This window comes from Sminthopsis crassicaudata, chromosome 5, assembly GCF_048593235.1.
Source record: "Sminthopsis crassicaudata isolate SCR6 chromosome 5, ASM4859323v1, whole genome shotgun sequence".
Classification (NCBI taxonomy): Eukaryota; Metazoa; Chordata; class Mammalia; order Dasyuromorphia; family Dasyuridae; genus Sminthopsis; species Sminthopsis crassicaudata.
The window spans coordinates 283697295-283716841 of NC_133621.1; the positions used below are offsets into that span (position 1 = coordinate 283697295).

The 19547-nt window shown below is 35.4% G+C and overlaps 1 protein-coding gene across 4 annotated transcripts in view; it reads left to right on the forward strand.

Annotated features, from left to right (window-relative positions):
• Nucleotides 1–5879, forward strand: part of NEDD1 (NEDD1 gamma-tubulin ring complex targeting factor) — a 64030-nt gene extending 58151 nt beyond the window's left edge. For all 4 annotated transcript variants that reach the window (XM_074271326.1, XM_074271325.1, XM_074271322.1 and 1 more), the window contains 2 exons: nt 3177–3243; nt 3717–5879. In XM_074271326.1, the coding sequence (XP_074127427.1) occupies nt 3177–3243; nt 3717–3821 (172 nt within the window). In that variant the 3' untranslated portion in view covers nt 3822–5879. The remainder of the gene's footprint in view (nt 1–3176; nt 3244–3716) is intronic.
• Nucleotides 5880–19547: the final 13668 nt, after the last annotated feature.

The following is a 19547-nucleotide window of genomic DNA, read 5'->3' on the forward strand; positions in this document are numbered from 1 at the left end:
AGTAGAGAAATACATTTTTAAAAGCAATTATGAGATCTATATCTGTGAATAGTACACATACGCTTGTAATTTGGGGGAAGGCATAACTTTTCTTTCCCTAGCATTTAATTCTCATTTTTTTCTCAAACTATTTAGAAAGTTGAGAAAGTAATTTGCTAAATGTGGTACTACAACCTTCTCATTGTCTTTTCTCTAGCATTTGAAACTGTTTAATGAGTTGGTTGCCTTTTTTTTTTTTTTTTTTTTTTTTTTTTTTAAGTCTTACACAGCTTTTTAACAGCTCTCAAAGTTCATGATGGATTAACATTGGCAAGGTATTTGTAGAACACTAGTAGTCCTCTGTTGAGATGTATTGTTTTAAGAGTCATAATAAGAACGCTTATACTAGATATGTGAGCATCCTAAAGGAAAATGATGGAAAGTCTATAGATTTTAAATGTTTCCATAGAGGGAAGGAGGAGGTATTTCAGGAGCTATTTCAATAGCCAGGAAGTTATGAGAGTTAGAATAAATAGGAAAGGCTACCTTTATTTTGTAATCTTTGTCCCTGGGGCCAGTGAAACCTCCATCACTGCTTGGAGACTTCTTGTTTTCTTAAAAGCTCTACTTAAGGTGTGTCCTTTTACTTGAAATATTTTCTGATTCCTCCTAGCTGCTATGGCTTTCCCCACTCTCCCCCTCGAAAAAAATGTGACTTTATGTTTATTTTGAATGTATTTTCTATACTTATATGTATACATTTTCCCCTCATGATAGAATGTAAGTTTTTTGAGGACAAGGACTATTTTATAGTTAGTCAAAAAGCCTTTATGAAGAGTGCCTGGCATTGTGTGCACTTAGATACTGAGAGACAAAAACCACTTCTTGTCTTTGTGTCACCAAATATATATTGATTGGTCAGCCTTTAGTTTAGTTTTTGTTTGAATGTAAATTTCTGAGGCTAACAATATTCATAGTTGCTGGTCATAATTGCTTTTTGATAAAGAGCTTATTCAGAGTGATGTTTTTCTTTGCATGGATATTGGATAGCTAAATGTTTATTCTTCTCCCTTCCCTTCCTCAGCTACTCATCCCTCCTCGGGCAAGAGATCAAAGTGATATTCATTTTGTACTGGGTACATTTTATTAATAATGGAGGACCCTTAGAGGTCATCTCTAGTCCTGGATTTCCTGAAGCTGATGCTCTTAAGACAAGTGATTGTCATGACATTCTCTAAAATCATGAGGTGCCAGGGACAGTGGTGATGGGAATATATCTGTGCGGTTAGAACATCTGAGAACCCTTGACATAATTGAGATTTACTTTGGATGAACTTTGACAACATCCCAGTTGTAGATTATATATCTATTATATATAGATATATAGATATAGATATATCTATATTATATATATTATAATATACTTAGCAAATATTCAACTTTTAATTCATTCTGCCATAGTTGTCTTCAGTTGTTTGGTTTGTGGCATTTTCTTTTAGTTTTCTGCCCACAAAATAATTTAATCGAATTCATTTGATATGGATATCCATTTTCCTGAGCCTCCCTCATTTTTATCTTCCTGCTTTCATCTTTTTTAATGATTGTGAATGGGTAACCCTGTTATTTGAAAAATAAACTATGAAGATTTCAATTTGTTCAAATTCAGTAATTTAAAGTGGTTAATCTGACCTACATTTAATGATATTTATTGTTGGTATGCTGCATGGAAATTAAATATAAGTAAGTATAATTGAAAATAATTATTTTAATTTTTACCCAACAAAAGTATCTCTGCAGTCATAATATTTTTGAACCAATTTACTCTTCCCATTTCTTAGAGCTAGGTGTTAATTTTTTGTAGGCAGAAGAGGCAAGTTTTGGGATATGGGGAAGGGGGTGGCATCTGTAGGGGAAAATTACAGTTTGGGGTTTTGCCCAGAGAGGAATATAAATGAATACTGAGGTTCTCAGTGATAGCAGAGTGGAGAGGAGACTGAGTAGTTTTCAGCTAACTTTTGGCAGGTTCTTCTGTACATGTCTGGCTTTTGAGATGAGAGACAGGAAACAGATGAGCAAATCAGAGGTATTTTTCTCTCTCTCTCTCTCTCTCTCTCTCTCTCTCTCTCTCTCTCTCTCTCTCTCTCTCTCTCTCTCTCTCTCTCTGTCTCTGTCTCTCTCTCTCTCTGTCTCCTTCCCCTCCTCTTTCACCCCCCCCCCTGGTTTAAAAATTATAAAGAAAACAACTTATTAGAAACTCTAGTCTCTTCATTTTCTTCAGCTGAATTCTTCTTTATTTAAGATTATTCCAAGTAGAAATTATTTTTCCTTCTCAGAATCTTGTAACAATATGTCACTTTCTCATGGCATTTGTTGTAGATTGCTTTGTAGTACAATGTATATTTAAAATCACTTATGCCAACACTCTTCTTCCTTCCTTTCTGTATCTCCCTCTCTTCTACTTTTGCTCTCTTCCTCTCTCCCCTCTCTCTCACATGGATATATATTCATACAAACTGCACATGATTTCAACCAAGCCTCTTGAAGGTACAGACTAGAGCCTCTTATTTGTATTGACTTAGCTTACTACTTCCATACATTGCCTTGTATTAATTGCCCTTCCAACCCTATGCATCTTATATATGATAGACGAGATCTACAACCCTTACCTAACAGTTAAAACCATAGCTCGTCAGTGGTACTGAAGTTATAAGTACACCGACTATGAAGAACTCTCATTCGATTCATATATAGTTCCAAGTCAAGTCTTGAGTTGGCTCTGCAAGTATTTGTTAAATGAATCCATATGGAATGTGTCTCTAAAATGTAGTGATAAACAGGCCAAATTAGATGAGCTCTTGTTTATTATTTGAAGATAGGCCACTTAGTCTATAGTTAGGCATGTATAGAATTTGTCATTTTGGTCCTTTTTGAGAATAAAGGACAAACGATTTAAGTCCATTACAGAGAAGTCTAAATTCAGTTTTGTAGAATACTTCCAAAAATATTTCTTCTACCGACTACTCCCATTCCCCAGTTACACCAGAGATCATACATTTTTTTGACCCAACTTGTTGACAGTCCTGCAGGCATCAATACACTGAAATGGCTTTGAACTATAGAGGGTACCATTAAAAATGGCATGAAGACAAGAAGTTGACTTTCCTGTGTTATGATGTTTTTCATTCTTATTTTCCTAGGGAAGCATGTCATCGTGACATTGTAAATTTGCAAGTGGAGATGATTAAACAATTCCATATGCAATTGGTACGTACTGCAAATGTTGTATAAAAATGTTCTCTGAGAAATTGGAAAGTTAACAAGTCTATCAAAAGGGAATCTACAATTATTTTTTACTTAACTGTTGGATCTAGTTGCTGAATTATCTAAGGAATAATGAGAGCAGATTAAATAACTGATTTTTTAGTTGACCAATTATATTTTTAAACTGTTTAAAGAAATGAATATGTGAACATAGTTAAATGTTTGTTGTTTTGTTTTGTTTTTCTTGTTTTTACACGTTCATCCTTTTAGAAGAATATGCCTTAAAAGCTCCTAAATTTATAGGAAACTCAACAGTTTGAATTGCATTTCTTTTAAAGCAATGTACAAAGGGTAACTTAAATATAGAAGAACTCTTGTTAGCCATTTGAAAGAAAGGGAATCATGATAGGAAAAATTATCAACTCAAAGTGCAGATTACCAAATCAATTTTTACTACTGATTTTGTTCCCCTCTAGAATGAAATGCATTCCTTACTTGAAAGGTACTCAGTCAATGAAAGTTTAGTAGCTGAAATTGAAAGACTACGAGAAGAGAACAAAAAACTTCGGACCAATTTTTAAAAGCTATACTTGGAAACCTTGGTTTTGTCATTTGGAATGGCCTTGGCAGCACAGAAATATTCTGACTCAGTATTGTTTTCATGATTTCTGAAGAGTTGTGAGTTTTTTTTTTGTTTTTTTTTTTTTTACTTAAATTGTAGATTGTCGATCATCACTATATCTCAACTGACTGCTCCAAAAAAGTGTATTTTTGTGATGAAACTGTAAAAAATGCCTTTTGCAAAATAGGAAAGTTCATAGGATGTTTATTCTACTGAAACTTCAATTGTATACACTAAGTGCCTCTTTTCATAAGAAAAAGAAATTTGCAGAAAATGATATTTTATGTAGGTTTCTCACAGATCTATTTTTGATTAACAAATTGCTTTCTAACTTTTTGTCTGCTCAAACTTAGACATTTGGGATGTCCTGCTTTTTCTAAAAGTCATTTTAATATGACGGAATTTTTAAGCAATTAGTTTATAAAATACAGAAATGATTAGTGATTAGTTCATTACTAGGATAAAGCAGAACATGACTATTATTTATTATTCTCTGTTGTAAAAAATTTAAATTTTGGGATTTCATATTAAAACTATTGCATTTATTGTAAGAGTATTGTACTTAATGATTTCTGTTATTGGTTTTTATAGGTCAAGTTACTTCGATAAATGAGCTATTTGAGAGTTTTATAAACCTTTATTCCTTTCTTTATTGGCATCACAGGAGTTAATGTGCTGAATTATTTTATGAAGGTTCAGTGAACATGATTAGACCTGTTACCAGTGCAGACTTCATTGGTGACTATTTCGATGTCTTTGCAACAACAGTAGGCGAGACTTTATTAAACACTGAATGTGCACTGAGTATTATGCTCCTTTGCAAGTGATATAAAAGGCAAGTGGAAATAACAGCTTCTGCCTGTCCTTAAAGAGTTTACATTCTACTGAAACAATCTAATTTACTCTAAAAATGAGACAAACTGAAAAATTGTCAATATATTTTTGTACAAGATGAAATTTTAGTTAGACTGAAGAAAAGGCAACACAGTGTTTCTTCACTTTTAGTGAAGATTTAGTGTTTTCTTCAGGAAACACTAAATCTATGAAAAAATTTAACAAAATATAGAGTTCTCATTTCTTTTATTTGTTCTTTCCTTGATTATATCAGGTGACCACTACTATCAAATGTACATCCTTTTGGTGAAACACATACACCACAGACACACCCACACTTATTCATGCATGGGCACACACACATATACATACATGCAGAGGCACTTAAAGACTACTCTTCATTAAATAATTTCAGAAGAACTAAGTGGTGACAAATAGCATGAGAGGAAGTTAAAAGAAATACAGTATTATTCAACTTGCCTGGTAGCTGCTAAAAGTTTTATATTACTATCAAATAACTTTTAGAAGTACCTCAAGACTATTTGGTTATATGCCCAAATTATTCAGGTTTTCATTAATGTATAAGTTGCATTTTGAAATATAATGACAAGTACAAATTATAAAATCATAACATTGATATTTAGAAAAATTCGAATAACTAGAATGAAGTTGTATTTATAATGAATATACAAATTTGCGGTAAAGTTTTCTATATTTTACTCCAAATATAAAAGGGTTTATTTTTTAAATTATTTCTGTATCATTTTTCAGCAGCTTATATTTGTATGTAGAGGTTTTTTTATTTGTCTGTTTGTTTGTTTTTTACTGATTTTGCAGCAGAAATTTTTGGCAGTGTTCAATGCCAAACAAATGCAGATACTTTTAACGTTGGTATAGATGGATTTCTAGGCTGTTCAAACTACAATATCATCAGTATAAATGAGATTTGTAATTTCATTGACTTAGTTCTTTGTTCCAAAGATTGCAAATTACATATCTGATAGGCAATTTTCCTTTAGATTTTTTAAAATTGAGATGAAAAGGAAAGGCACTCAAAAAAATAACATGAACATAACTAGTGAGCAATAGTTTAACAATATGACAGATTAAATTTTAAGTGACAAATATTTAATAAATGTAAATTGTACTAATAACTACTTTATAAATAAAATTAAGGAATACAGTGTTGTTCTTTTTCTCAGCATGGTTTTTAAATATTGAAGAACAAAAAGGATGTTAATACAGTGACTTTTAGCCACAAAAATGATTTTATTACTTGCTGCAATATCATTTTACTAAAGTAATCTTTCAGACAGGTAAGGAAAACTTAAAAATTGGCATATTTTTTAGTATTACACATTGCAAAAATATTTTAGTCACAGTCTTCCAAATCTGTATGATGTTTTAAGTGCCCGGTGGGCACATAGATATTGAATAGAAACCTGCTGTTAGTGCACACTTATCTAGAACCTTGCATCCTTGTTGCTTGGTAAGGGCGATGCCCATTTACACATAAGGGAAAAGGGCAGAAAAGTTAAGTTGACTCAGTCCCTTATTTATTGCAGTCTGGGTATTTTATTTCCCTCATCTGGATAATGTTCTGTATGGCAAAGGCCATCAGAGGGCGCCACAGTGCACAAAAGCACTGGACCTGGAGTCCCAAAGCTCTGAATTCAAATGTGTTCTCTGACATGTGTGATCCTGGGCCAGTCACTTCCCCTCCATCTGCTTCAGTTTCCTCAACTAGAAAATGGGGATGATAAAAACACCAATTTCCCAGAGTTGTTGTGAGAATCAAATGAGATAATTATTTGTAGAGCACTTAGCACATAAGTAGGTGGTCTATATACATGTTGTTGTCATTATTGTTGTTACGATTGTAAATTACTAGAATCTATTTTTTAATTAAAGCTTTTTAATTTTCAAAAGATATGCATGGATAATTTTTCAACATGAACTCTTGTAAAACCTTGTGTTCCAATCCCCCCCTACCCCCACCCCTTCCCTACATAGCAAGTTATCCAATATATGTTAAACTTGATAAAAATATGTTAGTCCAGTATGTGCATATATATTTATACAATTATGCTGCACAAGAAAAGTCAGGTCAAAAGGGAAAAAAATGAGAAAGAAAACAAAATGCAAGCAAACAACAACAAAAAGTGAAAATGCTGTGTTGTGATCCACACTCAGTTCCCACGGTCCTCTCTCTGGGTAGATGGCTCTCTTCATCACAAGGTCATTGGAACTGGTCTGAATCATCTCTTTGTTGAGAAGTGCTACATCCATCAGAATTGATCATCGTACAATCTTGCTGTTGCTGTGTACCACAATCTCCTGATTCTGCTCACTTCACTTAACATCAATTCATATAAGTCTCCAGGCCTCTCTGAAATCATCCTGCTGATCGTTTCTTACAGAACAATAATATCCCATAACATTCGTATACCATAACTTATTCAGCCGTTCCCCAACTGATGGGCAGCCACTCAGTTTCCAGCTTCTAGCCACTACAGAAAGGGCTGCCACAAACATTTTGGCACATACAGGTCCCTTTCCCTTCTTTAGTATTTCCTTGGGATATAAGTCCAATAGCAGCACTGCTGGGTCAAAGGGTATGCACAGTTTAATAATTTTTTGAGCATAGTTTCAGATTGCTCTCCAGAATGGTTGGATTCTTTCACAACTCCACCAAAAATGTATCAGTGTCCCAGTTTTCCCACATCCCCTCCAACATTTATCATTATTTGTTCCTGTCATCTTAGCCAATCTGACAGGTGTATAGTGGTATCTCAGAGTTGTCTTAATTTGCATTTCTCTGATCAATAGTGATTTAGAATACCTTTTCATGTGGCTAGAAATAGCTTCAATTTCTTCATCTGAAAATTTTCTGTTCATATTCTTTGACCATTTATCAGTTGGAGAATGGTGTGAATTGTTATAAATTTGAGTCAGTTATATATTTTAGAAATGGGACCTTTATCAGAACCTTTGAATGTAAAAATGTTTTCAATTTAATGTAGTAAAAATTATCTTTTTTTCAATAACGATTTCCACTTCTTCTCTGGCCACAAATTCATTCCATCTCCACAGATCTGAGAGGTAAACTATATTTTGTTCTTCTAATTTGTTTATAATATCACTATGTCTAAATCATGAACCCATTTTGACCTTATCTTGGTAATAGGGTATTAGGTATGGGTCAATGCCTAGTTTCTACCATACTACTAGAATATTTTAGATGGCACTTTCCCGCACACCTCTAAATATTAAGCTATTATAGTATTGATCATAGAGATTGTCACATTTCTATGTTTTATTATTAGATACTTAAATACAAGAAGATGAAATGAGACTATAAGATAACTATGATTTCCTTATTTGTTTCAGAATGAACTTCTTGGTTGAGGTATTGGTGGGTGTGGGGGGTTGAGAAGGTTTTTTCTTTTTCTAGTTTTTATATTTTGTTTTAGAGTAGTTATAAAAAAATTGAAGATATTCTTTAAAACATGAGTTTTCTACTTCTTTGTAAAATGTTGAATACTTTTTTTTTTTTTTAAAGATCAAAGTGTGAGTGACCTCTTTTCCTGAAAAAATACCCCAGTAATAGATTATATCTTAAAACACCCAACTTCAGGTAAAGAAAAAGTTCAGCGGCTGTTTGTATATGTAAATTAACTTCTGTCTTTGTCAGAGCAGATAATAATAGGATAATGTGATCTAGAATTAAAAGACACCTTTTGGATGATGTGGCCCAACCTCTCCCCTTTTTATAGACAAGGAGATTGAGGCTCTGAGAGATTAAGATCTTGTTTCCTAATCCCAGTTTTTTTTTTTCTCCCAATAAATTATGAGAGCAAAGCTGTCTAATTCCATACTTTTTTAAGAATTGAACTGAATTGTTGTTCAGGGAACAATTTTCTAGTCAATAGAAATAAGAAACAATCAATTGGCAAGTGCTCTTGCAGCTATAATTCTTTATTTTCATCAGTAATCTTATAAAAACCCTTCTGTGTGCATGACATGGAACTAGGCTAAGTATTCCATGATCTGGTCTTGGGGAAAATGTGCTTTAAAGATGCCATAGATGTAGCTTATTAACGGCTTGTTTCAAAAAACCTTGCCAAAGAATTACATTCAGGGTGCATTTGAGTGGCAATGAGTTAATCCTCCCAAACCTGCTATTCATTTAATGCGCAATTTCATTGGCAGATAGAAAATTGATGTTGTAGGTATATGCCTAGTTTGCCATCATGTCTTGGTCATGTCTCTTAATTTAATGTCTGGGCCTCAATTTCCTGATTTGGAAGGTATGAAGTTTTAAATGGCCTTTGAGATGCCTTCCAGCTTTCAAGTGAGGAGCCTGGTCTCCTCCTATTACTGATACGTGATTTTGTCATGGTCACATTAGTTGTAGTTTGTTATATTCGACATATGACAAGTAGGTGAATGCCTGAGTTTTTACTTGAGATGGAAACATTGCTTCTTATCCAGCCATATGAAGGGTATTTTTGATTAATAAAGTTTTAGGGGCACTCACATTCAACTCTGTTGCCTCCTCACAGGATTCTAAAAATCCAGGTTTTTTTGTCTTTTTGTTTTTTTTACTGAACAAAAAGGAAAAACCACAAGAAAGAAAACCAAACAAACAAAAAATAAAATAAGTGAAAATAAGTCTCCATAGTTCTTTTTCTGAATGCAGATGTCAATTTTCCATCACAAGAACTTTGGAATTGTCTCGTATCATCATATTGCTTAGAAGAGCTAAATGTGTCAGATGATCATCATACAGTGTTGCTGTTACTGTGTACAGTGCTCTAGTTCTGCTCACTTCATTCAGTATTAATCTTTCCAGGTTTTTCTGAAATTTATCTGCTCATCATTTCTTACCACACAATAGTATTCCATTCCATTCCATTCACACATCACAACTAGTTCAGCCATTCCCCATATGATGGGCATTCCCTCAATTTCCGATTCTTTAGAAGTCCAGGTTTTAAAGGGCAAAACCCCCCATCTGTCAGTGGCAGCCATAGAAAGAAGCCAGTCCAAACCTTCCTCTTCTACCTTAAGGTGAGACTCTCCCTTGGTCTTCTTCTGAGAACTCCTCATAGTGTCATCTGTTGTCATTGAACTAACTGTTGAAAGCCTTGAGCTAGTTCTGAGCTTCCCCGCTGCAGCAAAGAGAGCACTGCAGGAAAAGGCTCTTAGTTGCCAGATATAGATTCAGATAGCCATGTTTAATTATTTTAGAACTGGCACAACTAAGTTAAAAAGGAAAAAAACTTTGAATCAGTGCGTGTAAAATGTTAAATGGTAAAAGCTGGTGGAAGAGGAGAGGTTGTAGAGGCTATAGAATGTAAATTAGGTTCATTGGCTTTAAATCTTAGGTGCAGGTAGTGGTACTTCTCATTGCTTTGTTTAATCTTGAACTTGATAAAGAACCCACAAACAGAGATCTTTTATGAAACTATAGATCTCTTTATGAAAGCTTTTCTTTTCAGCATCAGACTGGTCCTTCTGTCCTTCGAACCTGCTTAAGGTTTCCATTGTGAGCACTTTATTAATGCACCTTCTTCCCCCTTCTAAAAATTAGATTTGCCAGAAAAATGGTTGTGTTGTTGCATTGACCTGAAACAGGCATTTCTGAAGCTTCCTATTTTGTCTGCTGAAGCCAAGCAGAACAAGCCTGGTGGTTTTCCCATGTTGTGATAGCCCTTCCAGAATTTGAGGTTAAGCATTGTGTTCCCTAATTTTACTCTACTATAAGCATCTTCAGTTCCTTTAGCCAATCCTTATGCTTTGGTCACTACCTCCCTTCCTCTCCTCTTCTCCCTTCCTTCTACCACTTCTTTTTTTAGGTGAAATTTTAATAATTTCCCCCAAATCATATGTAATATCAATCTTTAACTTTCTTTTTTAAAATTTTGAGTTGCAAATTTTTTCCTTCCTCTTTCCCAATCATGTTTTCTCCAATTTTTTTTAAGCTACTGTTTTGAAACCAAGTGCAAGACTTTCCATTTATTTTACTGTATATTATCTTGTTAAACCTGTCAAGATTTTTTTGGATATATAGGTTATTAGCTGACTTCCCATCTTTTGTGTTTTCTCCAAATCTGATACACTTGCTCATTTAGTCAAGTCTTTGATAAATATGTAAAATTGTACTGAGCCAAGTGCAGATCCTTAAGGCGCTCCATTGGAGACCTCTTGCCTAGTTGACAGTGAACCATTTTGAAGTCTTTTCTAATCTAATCATTCACCTAAATATCTGTGTCATTATGCCATGATCCTCCATTTTTTGACAAGAATATCATGAAACTTTATCACATGCTTTGCCAAAATGTAGGAATACTCTTTATAACATACCTCTGATTCTGGGACTCTAATTCAATTCTGTTCTTGATGGGATCATTCTATTCTTTTTAATCAGTTTCCTTTTTCTAAATGTTTATTAACCATTCAAGCTAGAATTTTCCAGTAACTGAAGTTCAAGTTCACTGGCCTATTCTTTTCTTTCTGTTGAAAATAAGGACTTTGGCCCTTCTCTAGTCCTGTGATGTAGTGTGTCTCCTCTTATTCAGATCTTTCAGATTTCCAAGGTGAACAACAAAATGAACCTTGAATTAATGTGAACTTAACGTAGACACCAGTTTTTTGGGAAGTTTTGGATGTTAAGGTGTAATTCCTTCACCCTCCAATGCCCACTCCAAAACTTCTAGCAGATGCCAATAGACAACTGAAATTCCTTCATGAATTCCCAGAAAACTGAAATGATTGATTACTTTGCTTAAGTAGCAACATGCTGGAGAAGACGTCTTAATTCAGGTTTGTCAACTCTAAGAGCTGCTGTAGTGATAAGAAGATGGTCAGTTTATGGGTGAGTATAACTGTTTAGATCTTCATTTTAAAATTTATTTTGTTTTTCTTTTTGGTTTGTTTGTTCTAATAAGGAAAAGTTCAGGCTGACCTAAAGCTCAAGTTAATTTATATCCATGGTATGGAAAGAGTCAAAGCTGGAAAATACTAAAGATGAAACCACATTGGAATGCAGACTGTTTTTCTCAGGAAAACCTTTCTTCAAAATGAGCTTTTATTTTCCACATTTATTAATGCTATCTCACAGGCTATGTTCTCACAGTTAGTATCCTACTTTCCCCCATATGTGCCACCGACAGAACATAGTCACAAATGACATTTAAATGTGTTTTTTATAAGCATATTGGACATTGCCTCATTTTTCCTATTCACGTCCAAGTGCAATTGTAGATTTGTATTTCCCTAACTTCAGAATTTAAGCTGCATTGTGTTTGATAATGGGCTTTTTTTTTCTGTTTTGTAATAAACTAGTATAAAATTGGTTTCTTTTCTGTAAAGGGAAAACTTACCTTCTTAGTTTGATTGCTGGAAACAATAAAGATCTTCTTGTTCAGTCATTTTGGTTTTGTCTGTCTCTGTGACTCCATTTGTGTGGCAAAGTTACTAGAGTGGTTTGCCATTTCCTTCTTCAGCTCATTTTATAGATGTGTAAACTCAGGCAAATGGGAATGGGTGACTTGCCCAGGGTCAAGGTTAGATTTGAAATTGGGAAAATATCTTCCTCACTCTAGGCCTAGTACTACTATTTTCACTGTACTGCCTAGCTGTGCAATAAATAAAAAATTAATTGTCTAAGAAAGTGAATGAATGAAAGTGAATGAATGAATGATTAAATGAATTGTGAGTTTAAAAAAAAAAAAAAAAGTTAAGTTCCGCTTGAGAAAAAGCCTAGAATCCCAAGATTCTCAAGCTCCAGAATCTTCATTTAGGTCATAGATTGAGAGCGGAAGTCATTGTAATGGCCATCTTGTCCAGCCCCCTCATTTTATAAATAAGAAAGCTGGAGACTAAGCATGTAACAAGTTTTTTATTCTAGAGATGGATGGGATCTCTGAGGCCATTTGGTCCAGCCCCCTCCATTTTATAGATTAAGGTACTGAGGCTCAGAGAGGATCTTCCAAAGGTCATTCTGATAGTGACTGCAAAGGGAGCCATTAAACCAGGACTTCTGAGCAAATCCAGTTCTCCCCACCCCACCTCATACATCTCTTCATCCCTTCATCCCTTGACAGGATCAAGAAATCCCAGGTTAGGCATAGCTTCATGGCCTGCAGGGCCTGCCCTTATGTTTCCTCATTGATCTGGGACAGTTCTTAGCTTCTTTGCCTTGGAAGGCCAAGAATTATTCAGAAAACCATAACAAAACATCATCTTTCCAGAAAAGTCTGACTCAGTGCAGCCAAGGGATCTCCCTTGAGGAACCATTACTGGAAACAGAACTGAAAGTTCTGAACAAACTGTCCACACAATGGTGGGTCCTGTTTGAAGGAAGAAGACAGTTTTCCCACAGTCATCTCTGGCTGTTTGCTCTGAGCACTACGACTCTATTAACCTAGCCAGAAGCAAGCACAACAGTCCTGGAGGTAGGGGTGAGGTAAGGGGAAAGCCAGCTCTTGTCCCTGTTTATTTACTCCTTGATCCCATCTTATTAATTTACACATCTTGTAGTTGGTACTAGTTTTTCTTTCAATCACTTTCCACCTGAACTAATTGAAAACTATTTTTAAAAGTTCATTGTAGTGTAGTGAAAAAAAACAAAAACAAAACAAAAACAAACCAAACACCCACCTAATGTTTTTAAGTTTTTGCTTTAGAATGATCTCTGGGTAAAGTAAAGCTACATCGTGGAACCACCAAATTTGACTTTCTAATTCAATTCAGGAACAGCAGAGACTCCTGCTAAAACACAGTCAACAAGTGGTCCAGGTGTGACACAGGAACTGTTCCTATCATTGGATGGAGTGTAGTCTTCTACAGGTCAAGCAGTGTTGGACAATGGAGATATGGCTGGTTTGAAGCTAAGAGGCCTCGAGTGAGTTCTGGCATAGTTGCTGTCTTACTATCTGTGTGACTGGGCAGATCGTAGAGATACTCTGGGTTCATTTCCTTGTCTGTGATACATAGGGGTTGGATTCTCTGGCCCCAAAGGTCCTTTCCAGTTATAGGCCTGTGATCCCTAGATGAGACTATTGATACTTATGTAGCCCAAAAAAGTCCGCAGAGTGTTTTGTATTCATTATCTTATCATATTCCATAACTGCCCTGGAGGCTTTAGACTTTAATAGACTAAAAAGATAAAATACATCATTTCTAAGGGAGTCTAGTGATAATAATAAGTCTAAATTTACTTTTCAGTTTGGTAAAGTCTAGAAAAAACTTTATGGATAGACTCTCAATTGATCCTCAACAACCCTGAGAGTTTGGTGCTATCACCTCCAATTTACAGATGGGAAAACAGACTCAGAAGTTAAGTAACTTGCCTTGAGGCACACAGCTAGGAGATGTGAGAGGCAGAATTCTCACTGAAATTGCTCTTGACTCTTAAGTCTAGCTCATTTCCCACCAATGGGGAGCATAGTATATTGAATCCACCCTGAAGTGGAGGTTTTGAATTGGTTGATTGAGAAGATGGTGGTATTCTTGACAAGAATCAGAAATTTGGGAAGAAGGAAGAGTTCTGGGGAAAAGGCACTATGCTTTTTTGTGGACATAGTGAGTTTGAAGTGCATCAGGAGCATCAAGATGTCTCAATGGCAGATAGTGATGGAGAGAGAGAGATACTGGGTGGATAAATCTGGAAATCGTCTGCAGAGTGATGATAAATAAGAACCATGGGAGCTGATGGGCGGCTCACAGTAAGAGAATATATACAGAGAAGATCCAGTACAGAAACTTGGTGGGTGCCAAGGTTAATGAATGTGACCTGGATAAAGATGTAACAGCAAAGGAAACTGAAGTCTGCTCTGATAAGCAAAAGGAGAATAGGAGAGAGCACTGTTGTGGAAATCTAGAGGGGAGGAATCTGGAAGATGACAAATAACAGTTTCTGAGGCTTCTGAGAGGTTAAGAAGGATGACATTTGTGCAGCCCTGAAGTCAGGAGGACCTGAGTTCAAATCTGACCTCAGACACTTAAAACTTCCTTGCTGTGTGACCCTGGGCAAGTCACTTAACCCCAATTGCCTCATCAAAAAAAAAATAAATAAATAAAAAGAATGACATTTGAGAAAAGATCATTCAATTTGGCAGTTAAGAGGTCACTGGTAACTTTTTGGAAAATGAGATTGGAAGCTAGATGATGGGGAGTTTAGAAGCCAGGGATAATTTAAGATCCAGAGTTGTGTGCGATCTTCGTTATTGAAAGGAATCCCTAAATCTCAACTGTTACAGATCCACATGAGAATTTTAGTATTTCAGCAACAATGCTAAGAGGGAAGTACTATATTTAAATACTATTTCATCCAGAAGGAAACTCGGACTGAGAGAGGTTACAAGGCAATAAAATGGTGGTGGTGGAACTGGGACCCAAATCTTCCTATCTTTGTCCTGTGTTGCTATACTAGTGGTATCAGACTTAAAAAGCAAGAGGGCACATATTGATTTAGAAAACCCACAAATTAACATTATCTCCATTGTATTGCATTTTTATTTATTTTGTAAAGTATTTCCCAACTACATTTTAATCTTCTGTCAATGTATCTGACATGTCTATTCTACACCACGATGTTTCCTGAGCTCTGATGATATCCCAATTGTGAATTCTGACCAGAAATATAAAGTTTTTAAACACATGAACCAAGGTATACACTCATTCACAATTATTACTATGGGGCTTGGAATAGGTACCACATTTCCATCTTACTTTTCTCTTCTGGGGGAAAAAAAGATATAATCAGAAAAGCTAATCTACTATTTTCTCAGTTTCTTCAGGAAGTTGGCTTTGCACAGTAGAGTATTAAACATTGATGAGTGTGAGACTGCAATTAAGACATCATTATATTATATTTTTGTTTAGGGTCCCTCCTGGATTAGACTGCATGGAACCTGCAGAAGGCCCACTCCCTTTTCTAGCAGCTTCTATGCTCCACTGTGAAGGGCAGTACTGGGTAGTGGAAAGGCAACTGGACTGGTCACTATGGGATGGTCAGCATGACTTGCTCTTAGGTGGGGCCCATTTCTTTTTCAGTAGCTCCTGTTATCTCTTTATTATCCCAGCTTCAAAGCTCTGTGATTCTACATAGCTCAAAATGATAGCTCTTGAGCTTCCACCAGTGCATCTACTTTTTCTCTAGTCATCTAAAAGATACAGTGAGTTCAAAACAAAGACATTGAAATAGCATAATATAGCATTGAATGTTCCCTTTACAAACTAGAGCCATACTTTCCCACAGGTGAACATACCATCTCTGAGGACAGTGGGTATACCAAGAGATACTGTTTTTACAGGACGTGCTATCTGTTAAGTTAGTCTGTGGCTAAAACCAGGCCTCATAAAGTCAGGCTGACATCCAGAGCTTCTGTATCCCAACCAACTAAAGCTAAGCAGAATGCCAACAGTTACATCCCATTTTTGACACTTATACTTGGGGTTATTTTTTCATTTATATTTCTATTTCCAGCTCTTAACACAGTATCTGGCAACAGAGTAAGCACTTAACTCATTGACTTGACTTGATAGGAGACCAAATTGAAAATTCCATAATAACAACCACAAAACAACAATAATGATAATGAATGTAGTGTTTGTTATTTGTTATTTGTCAGGCATTATAATAAGTGTTTTACAAACCCATACATGCTGACAATGCTATTGATGAGACTACCATTCCTGTTATGGAAGAAAATATGTTTGACACATGTAAATCCCAACTTAGTGGTCTACTCAGTACTAAGAACAGTACTTTATAAAAATCAGTGCATAAATCTAATCTTTGACAAACCCAAAGATATCAACATTAGGGACAAAAATTCATTATTTGGAAAAAACTGTTGGGAAAACTGGAAATTAGTATGGCAGAAATTAGATATGGATCCACACTTAACACCATATACCAAGATAAGATCAAAATGGGTCCATGATTTAGGCATAAAGAGTGAGATAATAGATTAGAGGAACAGAGGATAGTCTACCTCTCAGACCTGTGGAGGAGGAAGGAATTTATGACCAGAGGAGAACTAGAGATCATTATTGATCACAAAATAGAAGATTTTGATTACATCAAACTAAAAAGTTTCTGTACAAACAAAACTAATGCAAACAAGATTAGAAGGGAAGTAACAAATTGGGAAAATATTTTTAAAAGTAAAGGTTCTGACAAAGGTCTCATTTCCAAAATATATAGAGAACTGACCCAAATTTATAAGAAACCAAACCATTCTCCAATTGATAAATGGTCAAGGGATATGAACAGACAATTCTCAGATGATGAAATTGAAATTATATCCACTCACATGAAAGAGTGTTCCAAATCACTACTGATCAGAGAAATGCAAATTAAGACAACTCTGAGATACCACTACACACCTGTCAGATTGGCTAAGATGACAGGAACAAATAATGATGAATGTTGGAGGGGATGTGGGGAAACTGGGACACTGATGCACTGTTGGTGGAGTTGTAAAAGAATCCAGCCATTCTGGAGAGCAATTTGGAACTATGCCCAAAAAGTTGTCAAACTGTGCATACCCTTTGATCCAGCAGCGCTACTACTGGGCTTATATCCCAAAGAAATACTAAAGAGCGGAAAGGGACCTGTATGTGCCAAAATATTTGTGACAGCTCTTTTTGTTGTAGCTAGAAACTGGAAGTTGAATGGATGTCCATCAATTGGAGAATGGTTGGGTAAATTGTGGTATATGAAGGTTATGGAATATTATTGCTCTGTAAGAAATGACCAGCAGGAGGAATACAGAGAGGCTTGGAGAGACTTAAATCAACTGATGCTGAGTGAAATGAGCAGAACCAGAAGATCACTGTACACTTCAACAACAATACTGTATGAGGATGTATTCTGATGGAAGTAGAGATCTTCAACATAAAGAAGATCCAACTCACTTCCAGTTGTCAATGATGGACACAGATAACTACACCCAGAGAAAGAACACTGGGAAGCGAATGAAAATTGTTAGCACTACTGTCTATCTACCCAGGTTACTTATACCTTCGGAAGCTAATAATTAATGTGCAACAAGAAAATGGTATTTACACACATATATTGTATCTAGGTTATATTGTAACACATGTAAAATGTATGGGATTACCTGCCATCGGGGGGAGGGAGTGGAGGGAGGGAGGGGATAATTTGGAAAAATGAATAAAAAAAAATCAGTGCATAAATAATTACCTCAAATAAACATGAATCTGGTATATATTTCTCCAGCTAACAAGACTTGACCAAATAGAACATCTTTCCAAATACTATACAACACAAGAAGAGGTAATAGTCCTTTTCTTAAATAAATTGTTCTATAAATGTGGAATTCTGAATGTCATTGGCAAACTGTGGTTCACAATGAACCTCAGGCAGGACAGGTCCTAAAATTCAATTCAGTTCGGCTTCATTCAACAAGCCTTTATTAAGTAACCATGGCATGTCAGGCACTTTGCTGAAGGCAAATCTGAAGAGTCTTCTAATTTCACTGGAGTGGTCATACGACCCGGTCCCAAGTCAAATGTCTGGGTTACTTATTCTGATTATTGCAGCTTCCTTGAGTCCCTAACCCAGAGTTCCTGGGCCTCAACTCAAGACTCCAAATGACTGCCTTATGAATCCAAGAAACATTCAGGTATATTTGGTCTTATGAAATTAAATGTCTTATTTTAAGAGGTAGTATATTGGGTAGTGGGCAATACCTAGAATTATAAAGACTGAGTTCAGATCTCCCCTCTGATAGATATGTACTGGCTTTGTGACTAAGGGTTAGTCAACTAGCTTCTCTGAACTCATCTTGTTATTAGTAAAATGGAGTCAGTGAGACCTGTAGTATCTACTGCATAGGTCCATCATGAGATCCTAATAAGATAATGTGTGTAAAGTGCTTTGCAAGTTTTAAATTATTACATAAATCTTTATTATCATCATCATTATTGTTGTTGACTGGTAGAATTAATCCTACAACAAATCCCTACCCTGCTATTATTTTTTTATATTTTTATATTTAATGTTTTTGGACCCATTACACAGGAAAATAAAATAATTCCCTTAAATAAATTAATTAAAATTGTACATTCACCTTCTATTGGCTCACCAAAAGCATTTTTGGACTGTCTCCAGTGGCAAACAGGATGACAGAGAAGATGTGTATTTTTTCCTGTAGCCACATGTTCTCCAACTATACCTGATTAGAATTTCCCATAACAGGTGGGATTTGTGTGCAGGAATAAAATTGCCAGAATGGTTGAGGATGGCAATTTCCTCACAGCAGCTTTTCTGAGGGCGCAGTTTCTGTTAAAGTGAAATTTGACATCAAGCCCATTATATAAAAAAAAAATTAAACTGTCAAAAATCCATTAAGTTTATCTTCTCATTCAAGAGAATGAAATGCTTTCCCCCTCTTTGGAATACTTATTCTGTCAGTAGACCACCTGTAACATATTTTGTACCTTTGGGGAACTAGAAGACATTTTTATTTATCATCTTTATTTATTGATTTCTTGCATTATATTTTTGCTTGCCAAAACAAGAAAGAGAAGGTTGGATGTCTGTGTTTTGCTATATCTATTGGGCTTCCTTTAAATAACTAAGCTAAAAAGAATGAAAAAGTTATTTAAATTCTATTTCCTCCCTATGTAAGTAACTAGAGTATACTTGTTTATGGAAGCAACACAGAGACATTTGCTGAGTTTAAAACTTAAGACCCATGGAACCAATTCATTATCCTTTGCCTGAAGATTCATTTGATAGACAAAGCTTAAACTGTGTATTGGGACCCCATATGGGATTGTATAACTGGAGGGGTCATGAAACTATGAT